Source organism: Zerene cesonia, chromosome 19, assembly GCF_012273895.1.
Source record: "Zerene cesonia ecotype Mississippi chromosome 19, Zerene_cesonia_1.1, whole genome shotgun sequence".
Taxonomy (NCBI): domain Eukaryota; kingdom Metazoa; phylum Arthropoda; class Insecta; order Lepidoptera; family Pieridae; genus Zerene; species Zerene cesonia.
In genome coordinates, this window is record NC_052120.1 from 799,354 (window position 1) to 826,533 (window position 27,180).

The 27,180-nt window shown below is 33.9% G+C and overlaps 2 protein-coding genes across 2 annotated transcripts in view; both read right to left on the reverse strand.

Moving 5' to 3' along the window:
* LOC119834279 (histidine-rich glycoprotein-like) overlaps window positions 1-118 on the reverse strand; it is a 1,521-nt gene extending 1,403 nt beyond the window's left edge. Inside the window, exon 1 of the mRNA XM_038358614.1 lies at window positions 32-118. Within this exon, the coding sequence (XP_038214542.1) occupies window positions 32-118 (87 nt within the window). The remainder of the gene's footprint in view (window positions 1-31) is intronic.
* A 4,180-nt stretch (window positions 119-4,298) lies between these two features.
* LOC119834252 (ATP-binding cassette sub-family G member 1) overlaps window positions 4,299-27,180 on the reverse strand; it is a 36,912-nt gene continuing 14,030 nt past the window's right edge. Inside the window, exons 2-8 of the mRNA XM_038358588.1 lie at window positions 18,010-18,182; window positions 11,668-11,967; window positions 10,161-10,735; window positions 9,585-9,758; window positions 8,133-8,525; window positions 7,518-7,618; window positions 4,299-6,731 (exon numbers count right to left, since the gene is read on the reverse strand). Coding sequence (XP_038214516.1) covers window positions 6,231-6,731; window positions 7,518-7,618; window positions 8,133-8,525; window positions 9,585-9,758; window positions 10,161-10,735; window positions 11,668-11,967; window positions 18,010-18,155 — 2,190 coding nt within the window. The 5' untranslated portion in view covers window positions 18,156-18,182 and the 3' untranslated portion in view covers window positions 4,299-6,230. The remainder of the gene's footprint in view (window positions 6,732-7,517; window positions 7,619-8,132; window positions 8,526-9,584; window positions 9,759-10,160; window positions 10,736-11,667; window positions 11,968-18,009; window positions 18,183-27,180) is intronic.

The following is a 27,180-nucleotide window of genomic DNA, read 5'->3' on the forward strand; positions in this document are numbered from 1 at the left end:
CCTTGTCCCAGCCGTGGCCGGACGCCGCGGCCTCCAGGTCGGCAGATCTCTTCTGAATGTCCCTGGCCGACACGGCGGCTACCAGGGCCAGAAGCCCGACTAATACTAGGCTCTTCATTGTTGCTGTACCAAGCTGATCGTACTGAATGTGCTTGCTGTCAGCTCAGAAGATATTTTATACTGTTTACAATGCGTTGGGAAATTGGTCGGTGTCAAGGTCGGTTAACCGAACGGCAAAGATTTCAACTTCCGAGTTAAATGTTGCGTTAACGCCGCTATTGAATGGTTTAGAATTTCTATGAGTGAATTAGAAAATTTTTGGTAAATTAATTTTGCTTATAGGTATGTAGGTCAAGTGGGGATTCAAGTTTTCGGTTAACAAAACATTGACTTGTATACTCACTACTCGGTGCTTAAAGAGCATTCGTAATAGAAATTATGCATATGGGTAGAGGGTAGTATGCAAAATGTAGAGTTAATTTTTATAAATACTTATATTTATATATTACTGAATTTTTAATAATTACTTATAATTGATGGGGCTTTTTCATAAATGTAATAAGAAGCACCAATATACAATACAGGTGAATAAGATCTAAAAAACAGTAACGTAAAATGAAAAAACAGTTCATACATTTCAGAAAATATTATCTTTTACTTATGTATACAAAATATACTGTACACCGTCATTCATGTAGTAAGCAATTGGAAGACCGCTTGTTAAAAAATTACACCTTCTTGTATTTGATAGCGTCGAATTCCTTGCATAATTTGGGATGGTAATATAATACTAGCTGTAACCCGCAATGTCACTCGCGTGGTACCCGGCTGGAATGAAGTCTATGTGCCAATTATAATCTATCTCTAGACCAAATTTCATATAGATACGATAAGCTGTTTTTGCGTGAAAGATTAATAAACATCCATCAATATGAAACATTAATATTAGTAGGATCTAAGATTCTACAGATCCCGCTTAGTAAAAATGTCCGTCAAGTATAAAAAAAGTATAAATTATATGAAATTATCTATGGTTTTACAAAATTCTCATACAAACATGTTTTTGTGCTACACTTTCCTTTTTATATTTGAAACATTGTTGTTTGATAATTATTATTAGATTTGTATCTACTAAACAACAAAATTAGGTATTTTTCTAGGTGACCTAGATCTATATGTAAAATGGTTAACGGAGCAAGTCGGGGCGAAGTGTAATGGAAACGGCATTCGCTCTGAGTACTATTATTCCGAGCTTTTGATTGTGAGAAGTTATTATCTCACTGTTTCAGGTGACGTATCTTCATTTAAATGTCATTTGTACTAGATATGTGATATACGGATTTTATAATAGCTCTGATCAGTTATATTTATTTTATTCTCGACTCGATTTAAGGACCTTAAATAAAAAATATATCCCAAAAGTTATATCAAACTAATATTATAAATGTGAAAGTTTGTTTGTTTGGATGTTTGTCCGTTAATAACACCGACACTGCTCAACGGATTTGGGTGATAGGATACTTTAAATCCCGATTAAATATTCCCTTGGGATGAAACAGGAATCTTGATATCCGGTCGGCGCCGTGACAAGCATCTAGTATGTTATATTGCTGGAGAATAGATACACAAATCTATTGACTATCTATACAGACGAAGTCGCGTGTAACATCTAGGATATAAAATAAGAAAGAATCTCACAATTTTTTAAAGAATAGAAAAAATTTAATCACAAGGCGGTATTTATAAAGCACTTCAATGCTGTCAAACTAAAAATGTATTAAGATAATATCTACAAATATTTGACATCAAAACTTAAACGATAAAAGAATTTCGAATTTAATAACGTCTCTTATATCCACTTTTCAATTTACAACAAGAAAAGCGGAGCCCTGCACTCGATGGTTCATATTTTAGCGATATGGCTATAATACGAGACCAACAAGACATTATTTGTAAGATAAGCACTTCGACACGCGGTGCACGACCCTGCAACTATTGATCACTAGCTCGTACACGCGGCTCCGTGTGCTGGTTTCATTTCAAGCCACTTTATTTTATCATGAAATCTGACTCGAGGATAAATATGTGCCCTATGTCTTTTCTCGGTTCTCAAACTATACTAATACAAAATGTAATCCAAGTCGGTTCAGTGGTTCAGACGTGAAGAAGAGACGGACAGTTATAGTCGCATATTTTATTATTAAGTAGTCCGCGACTTCGCCCTCGTTAAATTCGGAGTAAAACCCCTTATCTGGGTTTCTGGGCTTTTTTTGTGTCATTTTACATATAAAACTTCCACTTGAACCACTCTAACTTAAAAAAAAGAATTAAAATCTGTTGTTTAGTTTTTAAGATCTAAACCTACAGACAAACAGGCGGCGAAATTAATAAAACTCGTTCTCAAGACAGATAGACCGTATCGCATTCATAAAAAGCAGTGAATTGACGTTTGGTATTATTAGTCTCACCTAGATGTTTGTATGTAACCGTCCACTTAATTATCTTATTATACTGATTAGAATCGCGTGGATCTATATTATATTATCTGTGGATAAAAAAAAAATACTGACGTACCCAAATATACAATTTAGATCGTTTATAACATCCGAAAATGTTCTTCCCGTGTTTTGAATATTGTACCAATATTGTAACCAAACTAAAAAAATATTTTTAGTAACAAATTATAAATATAAACAGAAAAATTAAATGAAGCGTCATATCAATTTTGTTTAAACGGTAATCGTTTTCACGGCATCAAATACCGACATTATATATTTCCCGCAATTGGGAAAAGAAGAAGTAATCTATTTCTGGCATTTATTAGTTTTATTTGATATAATTTCACTTCAAACTCTTACAAACTTCATTTTGAAAACATGTTTTTACGAAATTATCTATCGCGAAAAAAAAACAAAAATTTAATCATGTTTACTTCACTTTTTCGGTTATATTGAATTAACAACATTAATAATTATAGGTTGCCAATTAGGACCCTGGATACTTCGGTTTGTGGTTATGATATAATAAGAAAATTCAATAATTTATATTTCCCTTACAATACGAGGGTCGTGGTCGGCTTGACTTCAGAACACCAATTAGCTTGAGTGTTTGCGGAACTAAATTACAAATATTAATGGAGGCAAGTGATACGTGAGGCCGTTTGATATATTATTTGTATGTATTGCATGCTTTACGAGTGGAGATGTGATGCTGGAAATTTATTCGCTTTTATTTTTGTGACTTGTGACTAATGTAGGTAAATTACAATTTACACGTTTAATATTTTACCGTTTTTCTTCTCATTCTTAGAGCAATGTTATACAAAACTAATCCACACTTATTTAATATTATAAATGCGAGTAACGAAGTCTATCGGAGTTTCTCTTCTTCACGTCAAACCGCGAAACACAGAGTTAATCGTTTTACATCTCATATATCCCACAGATACGGGAACTATGTGGGATTTCTATATTTTCCTTGATTGAGCGGGAAAATCCACAGACGAAATGCTAGTTTTTCATATTTTTACGGTCTAGTATTATAATCATAAAAAAATTAGGGCTGTTAAATAGTCTGTAAAGAAGGAAAAATATATATATTGTTTATTTATAACAGCGCCATCTGTCAATAAACTTCAATAGCACCATCACTGTTAAAAATGTCACAACTGTAGTGTTTCTTCAACAATAGCACAATATGATATTATCTATGACAATCAATAATGAGTGGTATCGTTAGCATAGGGCAGAGAAGTACCATAGAAGCACTTGTCATCATTCTTGCATAGGTAGATTCAATAAAATAGAAACGGTTAAGCCGGAAGCCTATCAAGATTGAAAAATAGGCCACAAATTATTTATAACAGCGCCATCTATCCGTGGATTCAAATAATTGTATAAACTGTACAGCATACGTTTACGAACATTCACACTAGATGTCTGTTGGACAGGGTTTATTTTTTATCTAATTTACTTGTATTTGTAGTCTCATCTATAAGATGTTGTTGAATTAAATTTTCAGAGCGTAATAATAAACTTTTCTACTCACATAATAGCACACGCCTCATAATCAAATATTGAATCAAATTGTATGGGCTAATGATAATGAAATTGTTTCTACTTCTCAGACAGATTACAATTTACCATTTTATTGATATTCAAAGCGTCCCCTTGTCCACTAGGTTGCTTGGAAGAGACCGCTGCTTGAGCGATAAGTTCGTTTGTTGTGCTCTTCTGATTCAAGGAGTTTTTGATTTGATTTAATTTACTATACTCTAGGGTGTGAACTAAAACAAACAATTGTCTATAAAAATCACAGTCGTTTATTATGAATTCATAAATACTGGTAATGAAGACCGTTAAAGAGAATTACCAAAGACAGCGCAATAAATTTACCTATTACAACTAGAATGAAGTGAATAATATATGTACGCCCGGCGTTGCGTGCTCTTGTCTGTCAAAATTACGATTTTAAAACACTTAAAATAAGTCAAGTTAATAGCGGGTTAAACAAAATCGTTATAAATCTATCAATGTTCCTTATTTAAAATAAAATTCCCTTGTTTAACAAATATCATAAACGCTCATAACGGATTTAAAGGTATAGATTTAATTCACGATTGATCCGCTAGAGGCGCTTGTAAAAAATAAACAATTTTAAAAACACAGTCATGAATATCACACGTAAAATAATATATTTTGGATAAAATAAACATATTAACAACTAATTTAAAGCAAATAAGATACAGAATTCTAAAGTAGTACCAGAAAACTCATAAACATTATACAAATCAAACTAAATAGTCCAAAATAAATAGTCCCTTATATTGGTGTTTTTTAATAAAAAAATATGATATGATATGCACTTGTCAGGTTCAAGAAATTCAAATGTTTTAGTAAAGCTGCCAAGTTATACAATAACACGAAGGAAAGAGGTGCCTTTTTAGCAAAAAAAAAAAATCATAGCAAAACTTTAAAAGAGTAAATTTTAAGCACTAATTTATTAGGCAGACAATTTTCTTTTCCTAAAGCATACTGGTATTTGTATTGGAATAATTATGGTCATATTAACATAATACTGTTTCATAAAATAAAAAAAATCAAAAACACATCCATACACACCTTTTTTGTCACAAATACGTTAAATGAAAATATGGATACAATTCCAACATTAAAATTTCAAGTTTTTTATATGAATGGACACACAGTAATATTTTAAAAGTATTAAGTAAAGGTACCTAGGTATTTTAAACCTTAAAATTTTAAATAGTGTTGCTTAGGCCAATCAGGCTGATGAGTTTAACCTAATAAATATATATAATATGATAATTGCGATTTTTTATGTTACATTCTTGTCTTAATTAATATTCTTATATTAGAAAATCTTATAAATTACGAATTTCAATCCGCACGATTCAATATAACGTGCAATTATTATATAAAAAAACACTGGAACGATGAATTTCATTATTATCTAAAATTATGATAAACAATTGGTACAAATAATATATCATAATAATCAACTTTTTGACGACTCGCAGCATAAATAATTTTATTATCAAAAAGTTGAAAACCATAATCACATATAACCAAATCATACGGCATGTGATGTAAAAATAAAGCTTCGATTAATAACATAACGCAAATGTAGCTAAAGCAGAACATTTGAGATCATTGTATAGGATATCAATTACACGACCGGGGCACCAAGGGATAGAATAGTATTACAATAGTTCACTTCAACTAAAATATCATTTAGGTAATTTTGACAGACCCCGAACAAAAGACACCAGAGCAGACAAGCGTACGCGTAAACGCCTACCGATTTAATGGTTACATGAAAAATAATATCATTAAGTAACTTAAAATTAAGTCATGGGCCCGATCAACTATAAAACCTTAACCTATTCATACGTATAAACAATTATCGACTAAGTCGAACTGCATACTATAAAGCTAATTATTTCGAAAACTATATAACCTACGTTGACCACTATTTGCGCCGGCGCGTTTGAAAAAGCAAAACTGACAGCTGTCAAGTCGTCACGTCACGACACGACACGACACGTCATGACACGACGCGGCACGGCACGACACGGCGCGGCGTGGCCAAACGTCAGCTGTCACTTTTACGCGGCAACTGACACGGCAGTGTTGCTAGAACTCGACAAAATGGAAAATGTATCATAGAATCATCGTCACCGTCACAGTGAATACGAAGCGATTTGTGCTCTACTGCATCATTTTCAACTTGAACCTTAGCACTAAGTAGGAGATTACTCTAATAAATACAAAGAACGCGCTCAGCGCGCCGACGTCTATCCAGAAGTTCGCGTGGTCCATGCTCATCTCCTTGAGGAAGAGGCTGGGCGTCCGGAAGTGGCAGTACGCGACCGAGCAGTTCAGCTTCTCCCTACCGTACCCGTACACCGACAGCATGGCGCCTTCGAAGCCGTACCTGATGTAGCTGATGTACGTCAGCCAGTGCAAGTACTCCGGGATCGCGTTGAAGTTGACGAAGAAGCCAGAGAACAGCACCACCGGGATGGTGGTCACCGGCCCCAAGTAGACCCCGGTCTCGATCTTCATGGCGGCGCCGATGAGCAGGCCCAGGGACTGCGCCACCAGCGCGGTGAGGATGTTGACGGTGGTGAACATCAGCACGCGGTCCAGCTGCATCGGCTGGCTCGTCATGAAGTACACTATTATCACGTACACGCCGCTGAACACGATCTGGAATTTGTGTTGTGTATTTTGAAATTAAAGGTGTTTTTAACGGATTTTAAACGCGATTTATCTACACTAATCTGTACTAATATTATAAAACTGGATAGTTTGTTTGTTTGATGGAACGCGCCACTCTCAGGAATTACTGGTCCGTTTTAAAAAAAAAATCAGTTTTAGATAGCCCATTTCTTGAGAAAGGCTTTAGGCTATATATGTACCATGGGCGAAGCCGAGACGGACCGCTAGTATTATAATTAGGGATAATTTGTATTTTTGTTTGTAATGGCTAAACACAAAAACTACTGGGACCGATTTTAAAAATCCTTTCACCATTAGAAAGCTGCAGCTTCACTGAACGACATAGGCTATTTATGTAACACGAGCAAAGCCGGGGCGAACAGCTTGTTTATAAATATAATGATTATATTAATATGATGAACAAATCGCGTTTAAAATCCCATCAAAAGATAATAATCGCATAAAATCAAACACAAGAAAATACGCTATGGCACGAAATAGGCCAGCTCGCACCGGGTAAGTACCACACCCCCACAGAAGACTGGCGTGAAATAGCACGCTACTGTTTTTCGTACAGTGAGTGGAGAAGCCGGATGCCCGTTTCCATTTCCTCACTCTTCCAGTCCATTCCTCCTTTCCAGGTGGCAATCCTTGCCCCTTAAAAGCGGGCAGCGCATTCGCAGAGGTCCTACCTCTGCTAATATTCATGGGTGGTGGTGACCACTTACCATCAATTCAATTAAATTTCAAATATTATATAATATAATTTCTTACCTGGAAGGGCAAGTCTGCTATAGTCTTTGCGAAGTAGAAGGCTTTTAACGAATACCAGTAGTTCAAATGCTCTCTCACAAACACGCTCATCTCGGTTGGGACTGAAACGTATGAAAAATAGAAATAAATTAAATTATATAATAGTTCAATTGAATCGTGTATATTGTATTAGTAATTGTAAATTTTATAAAAGTAAGGGGATTATTATAGCGGCACATGAGCAATATTGTGGTTGAAGTTAAAAAGAAAGATTCAATCATAATTTTAAATTACATGTACATTTATATGATCGTAAATCAGAAATAATATTAAGAAAACTATTAATATAATAACCTTTTATTACCAAACCCCCTTAAATTCTGATTAAAGTTCAAAATGTTTATATAAATTGAACCATCAATTGAATATAAGAAAATAAACTTATGAACATTTATTGCACCTTTTTTTTAAACTTAATGGAACAATATTTGACCCTTCTGTAAGATGATTAGATGGTTAATGAACCAGGATGGTTACCTTATATAAGAATTATTTTTTTTGTAGTTTTATGCATAATTATACTGTGTCCAAACTTCAAACCTATTTTAATAGTCATAAAATAGTTAAAGTACTTACATGTTAGAATAGTAGGCATCATAGCTGTGAACATAGTGAACATAACAGTGAAGAAAATACACCCGGCGTTGCTCATAACCTTCGCGGCGTCCGTGCCAATGTCGTAATACAGTATACCAATGAGCAGCCCCACAACGGTATGCGAAACTAGCCTCAAATGCGTCAGCATCGGATCTCGCAGGATGCTCTTGAACGTCCGTTTCAATAGGATCCAGAATTGCTTCCACCCGGATGTTGGGAAGCCGGTCTTTTGTGGTTTCTTGTTGAAACTCTCGTTGGAGTCGAGGAGGGATGTGGTGCACGTGACCGGGGCCAGGTTGTTGGTGTTCGGGATTGGGGGCTTCTCTGTGGCGGTTGGTTCGGACAGGTCTATCACCGTGCACGTCGGTTTGTCTGAAAAGAAATCCACTTCTTAGGGAAACGTATCGTAGAATAAGTTAGGTAATCGTGGCTTGTATGTCTTTAATTCATGTTGATTCAAGTTTTGCTTTGTAAATGGGCTATCTAACTCTGAAAGAATTTTTCGAATCGGACTAGTAATTTATGAGATTAACGCGTTCAATCAAACAAACAACCTCTTCAGCTTTATAATATCATAATAACTTATACAAGTAACAAAGAAACATTTTGTTAGTAACAATTAATTGTTAAAAACTATGGTACTATGCCTTATACAATTATTGACTACTAGGTATGTCGGCCACTACTACAATGTTAGAAGAAAGAAGACAGTTTGCAGCAGTGGTTCACATACCAGCAGCCAAGCCGGCTAGCTATATAGCGCATGAACTTAAAACTAGTAAAATATTGTAATTTCACATATTATGTCATACTAGCATTCAAAGATGATACCAGGAGTAAGGTAAGCAATTCAATTGATGTTTTAGGTTTCGTGTAAAACTTGTAGGTATTTTAGTGTAATAAAAATAAAAAAAATAAAAATTTATTTGCTAATGGAGTGCATAGTTCATTCACATTACGATATTATTATGTTATATATTGTATAACATAACAGGCATACATTTCTATCCAACCGCAATAGTTTGCGGTCAATCGCCGCTACTGGCATACTGTTTTGGATTACGTTGTGGTTTACTTTATAGTAGTCAGGTATAAGAGGGCAATATGGAATTTAATTTAACATCATTAATACGTTCAATGGTCAATTTTTTCCTAACCCCTTATAAAATGTCCAAATATAAGATACTAGCTGCGCCCCCTGGTTTCACCCGCGTAAGACAGTATCCCGTAGGAATATCGGGATAAAAAGTAGCCTTTATGTTATTCCAATGGTCCAGCTACCAAATTTCATTGCAATCGGTTCAGTAGTTTTTGCGTGAAAGAGCAACAAACACACACACGTCCTTATAATATTAGTAGGATTAGTAGTTTATAACCTTTCCTATCAAACCAAAATCAATCGAAAATCCACCCAAAATAAAGAAGACTTACCAATTACAATTTCAAGAGCCTCCTTCTGTATATTGTTCTTGGACAGGTTATTATACAAGCAGTTGGGAGAAGACGACGATGCCGTGGTCTGCCCCCGCTCCGCGTGACCCTTGTTCACGGCCACCACCAGTTTGTGGACCCACTCTCCGTGCTCGCCTGTGGCTACTTCCATCACTGGAAATAATTCATAAATGTTTATTTCCCATAGAAATATTCACCACCACCACCAGCTTTCAAACGAAAATTTGCTGCATTCACAATTGCATCTATCTAAAATTTGTGTGTGTTTAAAATATTATTCAAAATTCTAAAAGAAAAATATAACAGAAATAACAAATGGAGATGTTTTCTTTTCAGGAGTGCGGCTAGTTGAAATAGGGGATACATTGATTTTAAGAACCACATAACTTTGAGTGAATAAACTAGATTTTTTTATTATTTAATATCGAAGAAACGACATGACATAAGGAATGCTACTATTTTTGCTTATTTCTATCTCGCTTCATTAACTTATTAATCCAAAATTATCAAGAAATAACAGAGTTAAATGCTATGAATTAAATGAAGAGTTCTTACCGTAATCAGCAGGATTGTGGTAACTGGGACAATGTAAGCCCATAGTTGACAAGAACGGTACCAACTCCCTCACTGGGCCTTGGTAAATACACTGTCCCTCCGCCAATGTATACAAGTAATCGAACGTTTCAAACAACCTCGCAGATGGCTGGTGGATCGTGCATATGATTGTCCTACCGCCTCTAGCCAACGATTTCAGTAAAGAAATACATTGGAAACACGCGGAACTGTCCAACCCAGATGTAGGTTCGTCAAAGAACATCACTGGGGGGTTGTTCACCAGTTCCAGGGCTATAGACAGCCGTTTCTTTTGCCCACCAGAGAGATTGATAGTTCTGGTATCGCTAGCGTCTCCCAAGCTAAGCATTTCGAGGATCTCGTCTATCACAATCTTCTTAGCGGTCACGGTCATGTCTTTGCCTAGTTTGAGGTTCGCGGATACGGTCATTGCTTCTCTGACGGTCAGGTGGGGAAGTAAGCAGTCGTCTTGCATAATGTAGCAGGAGAGCTTCCTGAAGCGTCGTAGGTTTCTCTCCTTGCCGTTGATTAGGATTGAACCGCTTACGTTTGATGTTCTGTGGATAATGATCGTTTGTTAATAATAACAAGAATTTTTTTGAAGAATGATTAACAACAATTAAGTCGATGTGTTTGTAAACAATATGAATGTTCAAGTTTTTTCTTTCCAATATTTGATCGAAATTATATAACCGATCTTACGTGTATGATATGGAAAATGATAATATATAGTTTAATATAAAAACAATTACTTGGAAAATACAATACAATATATTTATTCGACACATATAAATGAGGAAGATTAACAAATAAGATGAAAAAAAGAGCGGAAAGAAACTTTTATGAAGTTAAATAGACGATTCAACATTTTTTTTCATAAAAATCCTTCATATCTAAAAACTGATTATTTCCTATTAGCCGATTATATATAATGAGTAGTTTAATGTATGAAATTATAAAGGAACATAGCATAAACATGGAGCATACTAAAAACATATTTTAAAAGAAGAATAAAAGGAAGTAGTTAGTGTAATTTAAAACTATGCAATCAAAGTTTGTGTAAGGCTCTTTTGAAAATACTCAATTATGCCATCATAAAAATTGTGATTGTATGAAGCATACAATGATGATTTAAAAATAATTATTATAAATACGCATTTATAATTTTCAAATTACCGATAATCTTCATTGTTTGATGTAGGTACATGATGACATTATAAGCATAATGATATTGTATTCGTGAATGAATAAAAGGAACAATATATAGAGAGACTTGATGTTTAATATGTACCAAGTAGTTAAAACGGTGAAGGAAAACATCGTGAGAAAACCGGCATGTTCAAGAATCAAAAGTTCGACGACGTGTGACATCTGCCAATCCGCATTTGGCCAGCGTGGTGGATTATAGCCTGAACCCTCATAGGAGGCCTGTGTCCCAGCAGTGGGAACATATATGGGCTGATGATGAAGTTTTTCCAAATTCACTTACTTATATCCAGCCAGAATATTCATGAGTGTACTCTTGCCAGCGCCAGATGGGCCCATGATAGCTGTTAGCTCGCTGGATCTGAACGTTCCATTGATACATTTGAGTAGCGTCTTGTATCCTCTCTTTCTACCTTCGCTGACAGAGTACGATAGTTCAGAAAACTCTATGTCGACTGGGGGCCGCTTCGGCAGATGTGTGAGGGACGCCATGGGCTTCTTCTGACATGCTGACCCATTGGGGATCTTGGGCACGAGCGCCATGGGGCCAGCGCCGCCATTGCATAGATTTACTTGGGAGCCTCTGGAAGGAAACACAATTTTATTATTATAACTCTGGAATTGGATAGTAAGTCTAAAGTAGTAAAATATGCGATTATAGAATTTCATTTTATATTCAATTTATTTTTTGGATAGATATATATACTGGTACTCAAAAAATTTTTCGAAGGTTGTGTTCTATATAAAAACAATATATCACCAAAAAATAGTCACTTTTTCAAATTTAACCTACCTAGCTATTTAGCTACTATTTTTTATGGCTATAGACCGTGATTTCAAGTTAAAATAAATGGCAATATAAAAAACCTTTAAAAATGTAGATAATTAGAAAGACACAAGTTCAACGTGGGACACGTTATTATGTATTATACTTTTTTTGCTATTATTATTTATTTTGGTTTTTATTATTATCGTTTAATTATTTTTTTTATTTCATCTGTGTTTTTGTGTTACGTGTCTCATTGTCTCCAAATAAATGTTTTTTCTTTCTTTCTTCATTCTAAATTGTTTTATATGTACGCTTCTTTCTTCTTATTTTTTATAGGTATTCTTCTACGCTAAGTTTTATTTTATTCTAACACCCTTACGATCTTCATCCAAAACAAAATTAAAATACTTCATCACACTCACGAAACCCTTAACACACCGGCCAAATAAAATATTTAGAAAGAACCAATTAAAACTATACGCAGCCCATTATTTTGCCCACTTCGAAAAATTGTTTGTTACGTAAGCATTTCTTCAAGTTCAGGGTCAAGGGGTGGCACGTGCCGAGACATAGGTGTTATATATTACATAGCTTTTTAAAGTCTCTTCAAAACACGAATTCAAAACCAGTCTAGTGGGATGCAGTACAACGCTCCGCGTGTTAGAAGTTCTGGGATCGCATGCAGAAACCTCATATGTCCCTAGCCATGTATCGCTGACATTGGAACAGTTCGTGCCCGATGTAATAGCTCTTGACTTCACATTGTCATGTCTTAGCTCTTGACTTGTCAGCCCTATACCTATATTTGATAGCATCTTTATTAAAATGTTAAAAAATAGGGCTATTTTTTATATTTTGTTAGAATTTCATGTAAAGAAGGCTATAATATATTGGTGGTCATAGATCGTTTTTAATATGATCCTAACTAACTCTTATAACGCATTCCTAATGCCTTTAAATAGAACATAATGACTGAGTTTATGAGACGGCTCATAAAGACTGGAACATTAGGTCAAAATCAATTATCATAAGCAAAAAACACACATCATGTCGACATTAACCCTAATATGGCAAGTAATATCACCATGTTATTATTTTTTATTACTTCAGACTTTTCCCTGGGTGTTATTATGGAAAGGTATTATATTTCTGTGTGTATTGGTTGCTCTAAACTGCTTGACCGACCATTAAAACTTACGAAACCGAAATAAAGATATTGTGTATGTCTTAAATGTATATCCTTTTTTTCTCCTTTTATATATTTCTTTCTAATAACCTACTAAGTATATGATATTGTAGTATATTGTTATGAATGCGAATGAACCTGCGGGTTAAAGCGAGTATCACAATGAGAAATCTTTGGAATGTTCCATTTCCACACACAAATAAACGATTTGGAAATTACCGCTACGTTCAAAGATATCACGCAATTTAACGTTCATTCCCAAAGGTTCAACCGACATTATATAATCACCTCGCCGATAGTATGTTAAGGTCAGCAAACGGTACACATCTATGTTATAAAATGTATTATTTTTGGTTCACAAATGATCGGACGGGTCGACTTTATATATGCTAATGGGATGACAATGTAAACATTACGTCTATGCGGAAATTTTGGGAAAACAACATTCAGTTTCCATGTATTTATTTGGTTAATTTAATAAAATGAACCGTCATTTCTCTGTATGTTTAAAGACAGAGGTCAAATACCTACATTACAATATATTATTTAGTAATAACATTTCGAAACCTAATCAGGATAATAAAATGGTCTATATACTCATGCCTAATGTCATATACATTATTGTATTGTCACCCATCCTGATAAGTGTACCTGTCTGATTTCAGTGAGTCAAAATCGAGTGTACAGTCTAAAGGAATCGGTTACGTACAAAAATACAGATTAGCATGTTAGACACTTAGATCGATTGGGGATTAACGTGCTTCAATAACTCTAAGCAAACGAATTATCATCCTGCTTACACTATCAAGAGCAAAATATGTATAATCAAACTCGATTAAACTAGATAAGATGATACAATAACAAAAACGAGACGACTCATATGAAGACACTGCTGGCAGTCTGCCAGCATCCCGCCTGCACTACAGTATGCATATATACAAATACGTTGGTATGCGTCGATATTTATGGAACTTACAAAATAACATGCATACGATATAACAGATGATCTTGTAACATTATATGATTGAATCACTTTAATCGGAAACAAATTGTATAACTGATCATGATATGATAATCCTGTTTAGTTTTCCAATGCGACGGATAAGAAGATTAATAAATGTTAAACGAATTTCAACCTTGTGCAAAACACCTGAGTTCTAATACAGCATTGTTTTAATGGAACACTTAATACGTAAGAAATGCAGTTGTTTCATATAAACATATACATACAAATAATGATTGAAGTTTCTCCTATTTTTTTTCGTTTCGTATTTTCACAACAATAATGCTAACATAAAAAACTACGCAATTAATTTTATCAATATTGTGACTGAATACGATAAAGAAAGACTTCATTTATTTACATCTGCTTTTCTGAATTTGAATGCTGAATTTCATTATAAAAGTTATAAAATACATTACCAGTCTCTCTTCATCATTTCCAATAAATTGAAGCATATTAAATATTTTCATTATATACCATCAGAACGTGGTATTAGCTAATTTCAATTTAGGCCAACCAACCAGTCTTTAGGTGACTACATTTTTCAAAAAAATTGTCTGCTTCTAAAGGCCGAGGATTCTATAGCCATTTATTAACCGAACCTCCCCCCAGTTACTCTGAAGGTATAGTTATACATATTTCTACGTCTGGCTTCAAGTCTACAGCAGTGTCGCAGAGACGATGATGACGTAGGAATTCATTACGCTATGCCAAGGTACGTAGCGGATATTCCATTGTGTGACGCATTTTCTTGTGGTGGAATTGTGAAGATGCTTATTTTTAATTCCGTCTATATATATTTTGATCATAAATATATTGAGAGAATATCAAATTATTCAGGTGAATGTCTAGTGTTATGATGATGACCTAACAATTTTTGCTCTTCAAAAAATCTCTCCCCTTTCATAGGTAGTTTTATAGGACATGATTTCAATACCTGTTTTTTTTCTTAACCCAAGAAAATGCTTCTAAAAATGGTGACAAAAATATGACGAAAACGGAATATACGGCATCGGTAGTCTCAACTAAACTCCCATTCATAAGGCCAATTAATAAAAATATATTGATTCTCTACACATAAGCTGTTTGTTCATAGTCAATGTCAGAGTACACAAATACGTAATCTTGTACAGGTCCAATCCAATTAGTATAATGAAATCGTATTCCCAATAGCACTTCCGCGAGAGTGTTTTGTTTTGTATTCAGTTCGGAAAATTTATCGTATTTCTTCAGCTATTCTGGGATAACATATAGTTCATTAAGAACTATCATGAGTTCATATTGTTATCATCACTTGTGGTATTTCTTTAATTAGTGCACGAATACATTTTTAATGTACGATTGAAGGAAATCATTCATGCTTCATTTAGAGACCGTTACGTTTATGAGGATAAAATAAAATGTTCAATATATATCCTATCCTACTAATATTATAAATGCGAAAGTTTGTAAGGATGTGAGTGTGTTTGTTGCTCTTTCACGCAAAAACTGCTGAACCGATTGCAATGAAATTTGGTACGAAGACAGCTGGACAACTGGAAAAACATATAGGCAACTTTTTATCCCGATATTTCTACGGGATACGGACTTACGCAGGTGAAACTGCGGGGCGAAGCTAGTATATCATAATTTGTATTGGTACCTGTTGATGGAATGTATTTTAGAATTTTAGATTTCCAAATCCAATTTATTTCTAGAAATTCGATTCAGCGCCTTATTTATTTATCTTTACCACATTCTATAATATAATAGTACAATAATATAATAATGGTATATATAATGATATAATAAGTTCTACCAATATAAAACATAATTCCGCAATTTTTCACTTATAGCCAAGAATGTCTATATTTTGGTCAAATCTTGATTGGGAGACGCATCTGAATTAGAGTTGACGGGTCACGGCTAGGAATTTATGACAATTTACTTTTTATCTGGTTCCCTATTACTATCTTCATAAGGTTCTAAATACTTCTCATATCACATTGACCGTTGTCTTCAATTAGATCAGATTATCAAATGAATTATACAAGCATTTTCGGTTAACATGTTTTAATTTTTTTTTACAAACTGTTAATAAGTACGCATTATTTCCACAAAGTATAAAACAAAGTTGCTTTCCGCCGTCTGTGTATCTTTAAAATTGCGCAACACATTTTGATGATTTTTTTTTATAGGTAAAGTGATTCAAGAGGAAGGTTTACATGTATACTATCATCCATTAAACAGTATAGCAATTTACATATTTAAAAGATAGCAGGAAATCCCGAAAAGACTCGCCAACAGGGAAAGGGGTTTTACTCCGAATTTAACGCGTGCGAAGCCGCGGACAAAAGCTAGTTGAGAATAAATCAAAAATACAGACACAGAACATTTAAATGGCATATAGGACCACATGCGCCATCATTCAAATTTAAAATCACAAAATTTATTTTCCCTAAAAAACCGGTGACACACAGAAATACAATCTATTTGAGAACCCCCTTTAGAAGTCAGTTAAAAATTAGCATCCACCTACGAAACGCGTGTACACAATCCGTCCGTGATGCAAATTCATAGCACTCCGTTACACGATTTGTTTTTCTACGTCATCGAAAGGTTAAAATCCTGAATGTATAATATCGCCTGGATGGAAAAATGTAAATGCCATTCGTATATCACGATCATTGTGATTGCTCTGAATTTATTGTCATATTGAGTGTGCTTTATGGACAATTTTTGTACCGAACTGTAATCAGATGGATTGCCTCATAAGAAAACGTGAATACATTATCTTTGTTAATAGCCCATTCAGATTCTTCGTGTTTACTATTTTAATTGCCAACTGTATTTTTAAACATGGACTTTTTTCTACGATGCTACAAAAAGACGTACGCCGCAAAATATACATCATTTTCGATCGACACAAAAACTATTTTTTAATCGATGTAATTGGTGACTACCATTCAGAAACTGAAACGGCCGACAAGCTTGATTCACAACTAATTAAAATGATGACCAAACCTATACTCTCATCAACAGATCATAACACTATTTAAAACTATTACAAATATATCAGAGAAGTGAACGTATAACATCACACTGACACTGTAGAATTGATCTTACTGTAATATACGAAGTGTTACTGAATGATAATGAAAGCCAATAATTGGAGTTGTTTCCAAAGGGAATATATCGAATGCCAGCGTTATACTTTGAGAGTGAGATTTTGCGTGGGTTTTTGCTGTTTTATATCTATTTTTGCCAATGGCACGGCCCCATTACATAACAGTTGTGTATACAATTGCTTCGCTAACGTTCTGTTTAACTTTTACCGCTGCCTGTATTTATTACTCGAAAATAAGGTCGTGTAATGTTATTGGTATTACTATTAATTTTGTAGATACTTCTCTAGATTTTTTTATAGAACAAGTTTTTGCTCAATATTAGTGAAGTTATTTTTGGGTATTAATGAAACTTGATTAGTATTCTCAATCATATTCAATTTGTCTTCATTTTTCACGTTTAATTGAGTGATGTAAAACATTCAAAACGAATACGACGAAGAACCTAATTCAAGCGTGTTATTATGTACGTATAAGCGTGTACTGGGCGCGTTGCAATCACAGATTATACTTTCATTCGGTAAAAGAGATAAATAATTTAAAACGAAATTTCTGTTACTAACCCCAAAACTTGACCATTGTTCAGCTGTTCCGGAGACTTGACTTGTGAGAAAGTGACCTTGTCGTTGATCTCGCCCCTGCTCCCGCGACTGATCAGCGGCAAGTGGATCTGGGTGCCCTTCGACTCCATCTTCTTGCCTGACGTCATCGCTGTTGGACCATCCTGATGATAATTCTGGAAACAAAAACGTATGGCTTAGGAAATACGGGCTATAATGACATGTTGTGTCAATTCCGGCTACATTAGATAATCTTATACCTTTAAACGAGCAATTCTTGTATATATATATATATATATATATATATATATATATATAATTGCAATCTCGGAATCCGCTCCAACGATTTTCATGAAATTTAGTATAACTTGAGGGAAACTCTCACCTAATTGACTATATATATCTGATCCACGATTGAGAGGTCCTTTATTGTCCCACTTTTCAGGACATCTACTATAATAACACCTACTATAGCAGTAATTAAATGATTTTGCTATAGTAGTAATTTATTATTTTTGATAAAGTCAACTCAACTCCAAAAACTTTTTCTCTTTATTTAGTATAATTTATTAATGTATACATAAATTGACATTTACAAAAAAAAATCTCCGAATAATAAGTCTGGTAAATTTTACTAAATATTATGCAATATAAGAGACAAAATATACTTTTATTACGCACGCTGGGACATAATAATGGTCCTATGTGATAATCATATAAAATGCAAATGAAAACTTTCAAATTTTTCACCAATTTACCATATATGCAATAACCATCCATATACATAGCTGTTAAACACCCAGGAATACTAGCACAATTATTCCATTAAGATCCAGCACTAATTAGATTTTTTCCAGCAACATGCATCATTAAAGTGATATACATTCTAGTTCAAATAGTCAAAAGCCAATTAGTTTGACATAGTTGGAAGTAACAATGATAAAAATAGCTAGAGTGACGGAGGCTCCCACGCCGGAGGGTAGGAGTGCGGGGGTGGAAGCTTTATAGTGCTTTGTCTTTTTACGAACGCCCACGATTCAGGAAAATGGTATTTAAGTTAATGAAACTTTAACCATACATTTTAAGTATGAAGTTCAATTCATAACTGGAATTAAAAGATTATTATATTTTACACCATATACAGAACATTTTCAGTACGTGGTTGATACAATTATGTGGTGTTCTAACCTTATGAAAAATGTCCTGACATTTACCCTTTTACTCCCTATATATCCTCCGTTAAAAATTAACTTCGTAGCTAATTATCCAGGAGCAAGGTCGCATTTGGCTGGAACATTTACATATCATCCTCTTTTTTAAACTTTAAATTTCTCTCTTCAAATATCTCTTACCATCAGTCTGTTACATCATTCGCAATAAGATGAATAACGTTTTCTTTATTATAAATCCCGACTTTTTCACAATTTTTATTTTAATTAAAATATTATTATATTATTGAATAATTATTTAAATATATTATTTAAAATGCAATCGTATAACTAATTATTTATTAAACAACATTGAGCAAAATGATACGCCACGACGTCTGTGGCACACCAAGTTGCAAGTAATTTACTATTGAGCTAAGTTAACTAAGATTAGACCTAAGCAACACTAGACATAATTACACTCGATCTAGATTCTAATCAAGTCAAGGCGACAGATGTAATTAGTTTGTGTCGTGCTGCAGTTGCTGAAGACAATAAAATGGATATCATTTAATGGGAAGCAAAAAGAGAAAATAAATGATTGGTCAATGACTAGTACGAATTTGGGCCAATCAATCACGATCTCTACAAATTGATGGTAGCAAACTAGGCTGACCTTTTATAATATATTATGAGGCACTTTTTTAATGAAACCTAGGCGCAAATTGATTTTTTCGGAATTAAAGCTTAATTGTCTCTTATGAAAAACTAGCTGCGCTCCGCGGTTTCATCCGCGTAAGTCCGTATCCCGTAAGAATATCGGGGTTAAATTTGCCTATATGTTACCAGTTGTCCAGCTGTCTACGTACTAAATTTCATTGCAATCGGTTCAGTAGTTTTTGCGTGAAAGAGCAACAAACACACACACATCCTTACAAACTTTCGCATTTATAATATTAGTAGGATAACGCTAATATTATCAATTGGACACAATATGTAGATGACTCTGATAAAGAGAACAGCTACACTAATATTACAAGGAGGAAGAATTTGTATTTTTGTTTGTTTGTAATGGATAAACACAAAAACTACAAAGTAAAAAATCGGCTATAATTCTGAATTTACTTTTGAGTAGTTGAACACATGGCATCAAACTTGGCTTTTTGTAACGGTAATCGGTTAAATAAATAAGAAAAACACATAGGCTACTCTTTGACACGAAAACCGACATCCACGTTGGCAAACCACGCGGGTAGCTAAAAATTAAAAGCAAATTTTAATGATATCACTCAATCAGAATTTACGAGTGGTAACACCAGTACGTAAGTATGTGTGTACAATTTACAAACAAATTTGTATCATTAACACCAATAAATTTGCGGTTGGGCGCAGATGCTACATCGAATATTAGAACGCTGGCAGATATATGTTACGTATCGTTTGTACTACTGATGAAACTATGTTATAAAGAAAATATTTCCCATTAATCGCATTATAACCGCAATTTCTTAAATAAACATTGATACTGTTGATATTTTCTTATAATCTAGTTATTGTGAAGAAATATGATCAGTGTAACATGTATACTAATATTATACAGGTGAAGAGTTTGTTTGTTTGAACGCGCTAATCTCAGGAACTATATGTTCGATTTGAATTTTTTTTTCAGTTTTAGATAGCACATTTATTGATGAAGGCTTTACGCCATATATGTATCACGGGCGAATGTTTTTACATAGGTGTTTTAACGGGCAACTACACGTGTAGGTCGCCTGATGGTAAGAGACCATTACCATAAACTTTTTTTTCAGAGGTAAGTACCTCAACAAATGCGTAGCCGGCTTTTTAAATAAAGAAAAGAGATAACGATGGAAGCGAAGTGTGAGGAATAGGATACCGGTTAGGAAATCGTATTTTATCCTATTTTAGAGAACAGTAAGTAGTCATTTTATTGAGATGACATAATTAACAAAGTACTTTCTTAAATTTCTTTATAATTATGACTAGAACATAACATTATAAGGAACTTAAGCTTCAACATTCAGGCATCATCAAGTAAGAGGGGTGTTTAAATCCAGCCTCCAGCTCGAATGTTCTGTGCTCTTTTATAAATTTTAATTTATAGATTAAAACGCTATTTAGCTAAATATTAAAATTGCTTAACCATAAGTGTCACACCTATCCACAAGGATTATAAATAAGTTGCAAAAGATGAGAAATGATTATAATACAGCCACTCAGAAAGGTCAAACTGCATAGGTCGATCGCCGGCCCCGTGACATCGTTGAGAAGGGACGAAGGTCGACAATGTCTATCGTATATTACTTAATCGAATTTTTATCAAAAGCTCGCCTCAAGGTTACAGATAAATATGAAGCGCTTTTCTCCGAAGCTTTATACGTTTTTTTGCGGGATCATACATTTAATCCTCTTTACTTTTAAAGGCGTTAAAAGCCTTCAGAGTGGTGTATGAGAGTTAGCAACATAAATAAATAAATCCTCTTTCAATTATATATGTGTTAAAAATCTTTCAATTTTTAAACAAACATTATGTATCGATTATGCTTATATCATATGATTATTTAAGGTGATGATCATGAAGATAATGAATTTGACGATATTTTTGGAAGAATGCTATAGAAACAACTTTTTTAATAGATAGAATATAAGTACTAATCTCAATTAAATTGTCCCTTATCATAAACAATCTCAATACACTTTAAGAGTCGTTCAAATGCGCGCGACCAGATAAACACCTGCGTTATCAATTGTTTAAAAACAAATTGAATTAAAACGGATCTGATGAAAAGTATAAAAGACCTACACACATAGTACGTTAATCGTAAAAGGAGCTATAGCCAAACAATATTTTTTCTTATTGAGTGATTATAATGTGACAGCGAAATTTTAGTGATAGGGCCTTATTGAACCATTTGGGGTACGAAGCTCTCAAAAAGTCTTGGGTACATTTTTCCCATAATCCCAGCCATATTAGCTTTACACACTTAGTTTATTAATGAGCGACATTCATGAATAACGATTGAAAAATCGTATCTCTGATTGTGTATTTTAGCAGAACCTTAACGCACGCAAGCGCAAAATTGGTACGTGGTACGTATTCTACAGATCTTAATAAAATTCATTTTATTTACGTTTCCCAAATACCGTTTAATGACTGGGTCGCTGGGCGTACGGTCATTGCTCTCGACGTTACTTGAGTGTTTATTTAAGCCTTTGATATTGAAATTGTTACTTGAACTTTGTCATACATACAACCTCAAGCGAACTGAATGGAATTTCAGAAAAGGGCAATTATGATTAAAGAGTAGAAATCAGAGCGGTGTTCTTCTCAAGTAAATCTCACTGACATCTTATTGTTTTAACACTGTTGCCAGAATGTATATTATTCCTTGATATCATACTAGCGGTCCGCCCCGGATTCATTCGCGGTATAAATACCCTTTTTAACTTAGATTTATCGACCTACGAGTATACTACATTTAAGCCAAATGGGTTCCAAAAGTTTTTTGTTGTTTACAGTACATGGTGTTTCTTCAGAATACTCGTGGGATAGTAAAAGGTAGTATGGATTATCTTTACCGATTACTAATTAGCTCTTCACATTCTTATTTATTTATACTTAGACAATATAGAAAATAAATTTTCATAGATGAATTTTTCAGAAGTTTATCCTTATAAATGATATGCGTCAATAAACATATCTACATACCTAATATAAGATAAGGTATCATAAAGCGCGGATATCACGATTAGGCGCAATTATGCTTGTCACATCTCAGATTTTCTTTTTTGATTCACATAATTGCTTTGAGAATATAATTTATCATTACAATATTAATTTTTGCAATTTATTGTCTTATTTATTTGAAATAAAAGTATTTGTCCATGAATTTAAAACAGTTTACTTTTTTCTTCTCTCTAGTTCTGGGTGTAAAAAGTCGATTAAATCGCCTGGTAAAGGTGAAATCCAATTATTTTAGTCTTCGGTAATTCGTTACAGAGCCAAAACCAATGCGTACCAAATTATCCAATATCTCTGCTAAATATGGAAATCAAATTTAGACTCTGTAATACTTGAAAGTAAATGAATCTTTGGATAAATTAATCTCACAAAGCTTTCCAAGTTTGCCGACGGTTCTTGTGTTTGGTTCTATTAAATATACAATATGCTAAATCATAGTGCTGTATCGTGATACGTTAGAAGATTATCGAAGCCATTTCCACGCTAGAAGAGTGTATGCTTTATATGCTTTATATGCACAGGATATGATATGGCTTCCATGACGCCTCTCGCTCTAAGGTGGATCATAATCCACAATTACTGAAAATTTGAGTCTATCCCAACTTTTACAAACTGCACTCTGCTCCGGGTATGTACACATTAATATTATTAAATCTGATCTAGTACCTATCATTAAACAGAAACTACTTAAGTATACATACTAGCAGAATTTCGTTATCAACATGAATAAATTAACAACTAAAATTGAAGTTCAAGCTATTGGTGTCTTACAAAGAATAATATTTAAAATTATCATTGCTCAAGTCTCAACGCTTAGATCACATAAAACTATCCTGCAGTCAGAACGTTATGATAACGATGATGATGATGGAGATTGTAAATGAGCTAATTATCCAAGTATTGATGAACGACAACCTGAAGTTCATAACAGAATCCGAAACCATACCTGCACCCACGTCCCACTGACATTTGCAAACATCACAGACACAAGACACGACCACCGAACGAAAGAGCAATGAAACTACTGATCGCTTAATCAAATCTATCTGTATCGGCTTAGCAACTCATTAGCGACTTCTGATTATTACTATGTATTGGCCGATAATAATTTTTAATTGGAGACATAAAAGGACAGTCATACTCGTGACGTTGGTGGACAATGAGAAATACTACATTGCTACTCCATGCTTTGCTCACAATAAACGTAGTAGAATAGTATCATATACGTAATTAGAGTCGACACAAGTGTATTGAGGTAGCCTTAAAATTATAGAAATTATTTGAAGGAAATAATTCGGGAAAATGATCTAATGACGCAAATAAAACATCCACGAATGTGCTACTACTTCGATCTCTATGTCAGTCATGTCTTCTTTAATTTTCAAGTTCTCTGTGTAGTCTTCTTGTAAAGGTTAACTATTTACTGTAGCACAGAACACCAATATTTTCATCATAATAATAAACTACATAATTGCAGGCTCTTACTGGCACTAATTTCATTACAATTATATATGTATCCAATACAAAATACAAGGAGTAAAGTAAATTTATTAATAAATTGTCATAACAAGTATTAGTCCAGTGAGATGTAACATTGGGGTTGCGTTTCTCAGAGGATGCAATTTTATTTGATATTTAGGGAGGATTGATAGAAGCTTATATTCAAGTTTGTGGAGTCGCCACCTTGTCCCCGGCCGCCACCTAAAACAAAGAGTTTCACGCGATATCTCCTAAATTAGCAATCACAACAAGTTACGAATGCTGAGACCTTTAAAATGTAACATTTCAGTGGACTACATAGTCATTCTTTGCACCGTGCAGAGTCATAGCATATCTTATGTCATACGACAGATAAGAGATCTACTTTTTGAATTCTTCAACATGGCAATGCTTAGCCTTCGCCGTGAACGGGGTGGTATATCGATCACTGATACGACGCGACGTAAGCAGACAGATTACCATCTCGAAACTGAAGGTCCTTGATATGTTAATTATATGCTATTGTATCCGCGACTTTATTTTTGTTATCGCTTTAAGTATTAGGGTTCTTTGATTTATTTTTAATTTGTTCATACCATTATACGTACTTTCGTATTAATGAAGTTTAAAGCATTCGAAATTCAAATAACTTCCTACACAGCTTGAGGCAGGGATATGAATAAAGTTAGTCCCGTCTATTTTATCCTATACACATGTGTATATATATATTAATTTATGTTCTTAACGCGTCATGACGTTTCTTCACTGCCACAACGTGTCGTGATTGAATATTTCGCTATGTGGTCTTGTGGATCATAAAATGAATTTCGGGAAGTGGATCTTTTTCTATAATCATGACACGTTTTAAGCTATATTTGCTCTATGACCGCTCCGATTGGTAAATTCAATGAAAGTCCGCATACAATTCGTTCCAAGGCACATTTAATTGCCTCTAATCTGGATCAATTTGTACTATCATTACTGAATGCGAGCAGTTCATTTCAAGCAGAGACGTCGCCGCCAATCTATATTTCACAGAGAACTCTGACTCGTTAAGTGGCTTAGGCTTTCCGTTTGATACCCTTCATATATAATTAGATTTACAACCCCGAATTTAATCTATTTATCTCCCTAACCCTTTGAATAACTGTGCTTGTATTCGAACACGAAATTGTAGGTATCAATATCTAATTCATGATCATATAAGTATGTGACTACACCCGCAATAAAGAACGCGTGTAGCCAATGAAAACATCGCGTTTTAAACTTTAAATGCCTGGACGATTTTATCGGATTCCAATTAATTTCCAATTGCGTCTATCTAATTCTACGTTTAACCAATTCACAATTACTTCGTTTTTCACAATTTTAATGCTACAACTGTAAGCTTTAACTTTTATCACGTCTCAAAATTGATTTAATCTATACTACTATCATATAGATTTGTATGTTTGTAATATTTTCACACACACAACAAGTACCTTATGTGCTTATTAAACATAATAGGTGTCTGCATGTTAACGAAATAAAATTAATAAATTTTCGCTACACTCGCAACAAAATCATCGTCTGTTTATAGTCAAGTGCTTTGTTAGGTACATTTCATATTTTTATGTGTGAAATACTAGTATTAAATGCCTACATCCGAGAAATATATATAGCATAGGATTCAAGCTGTTGTTAAAATATTTTTTTTATTAACTTAGTCAAGTGAAAGTTGAGCTCTACCGTCCAGTATTTACTTTTACGGTATACTTAAAACTTCTTGTTTAGTATAAATCTTAATTCCACTTCATCGTCATTATCAGCCCATACATGTTCCCGCTGCTAGGACACAAGCCGCCTATGAGGGTTCATAATTATATTTAATTTTATTTTAAATATTTATCACCTAATTGTATAATATCCTGCCTCCCACTCAAAACAGTATATCGTTCAAGATAAGACCGACCTTTCGACTATTATCATCTATAGCAAAATAATGAAACATTTACAACGAATAAATTAGTGTAAAATAAACTTAATATTAATTTCTAAGACTCTATTGTACAAACAATGTAAAAAACCTTAAATTAAACTTAATAACATTTTGATATAATTTAATTTTAAATAATTTGAGACTCAGCGTAAATAACTTATTGTGGAGTGCTTAGCTTAACTTAGCTTAAAATCAATCAGCTTAAACTATTGATTTTATTAAATAATAATAATAAAAAAGTCACCTTTTAAAAACAAAAAGTAAAATCGACAAGTTAATTTCGTCCTTTCTTAAGACTTTATTTATTTTTCTATTATATACTCATAATTAGCGTATTCAGGCATTTGTTCCTACAAGCTCTTTGTATTTATTTGCTCAAGCTTCAGCTACCCGCATAAAATATATCATATGTCACTTGCTAATCCTTCTGCACAAAATTCGACGTTTCGTCGTGGAATATGTACATAAAACCCGCATGTATGTTACTATGGATGTTATAAATAGTACAACGAAACATACGTTCGAACACTAGGGCTTATTGAAACATAGGAAGTGATTAGGTACCTGCGAAAACCCTGCGAAGGTTTACATAAGTCGTGACGCAATCAGTACACACGTACCGAGCTGGTACACCGGTATTAAGGGATCGATATATCGTGGCGACGTACATTCATTAGCTTGGAGACTTTCCTTGTGCAAAGGCATGTGTATGGATCTTGAAAATTTTTTACATGTACCTAGTCTTGCCATAAATATTGTAATAAAGAAAAAAGAAAATTGTTAACTGCAAATAACATTTATTACTT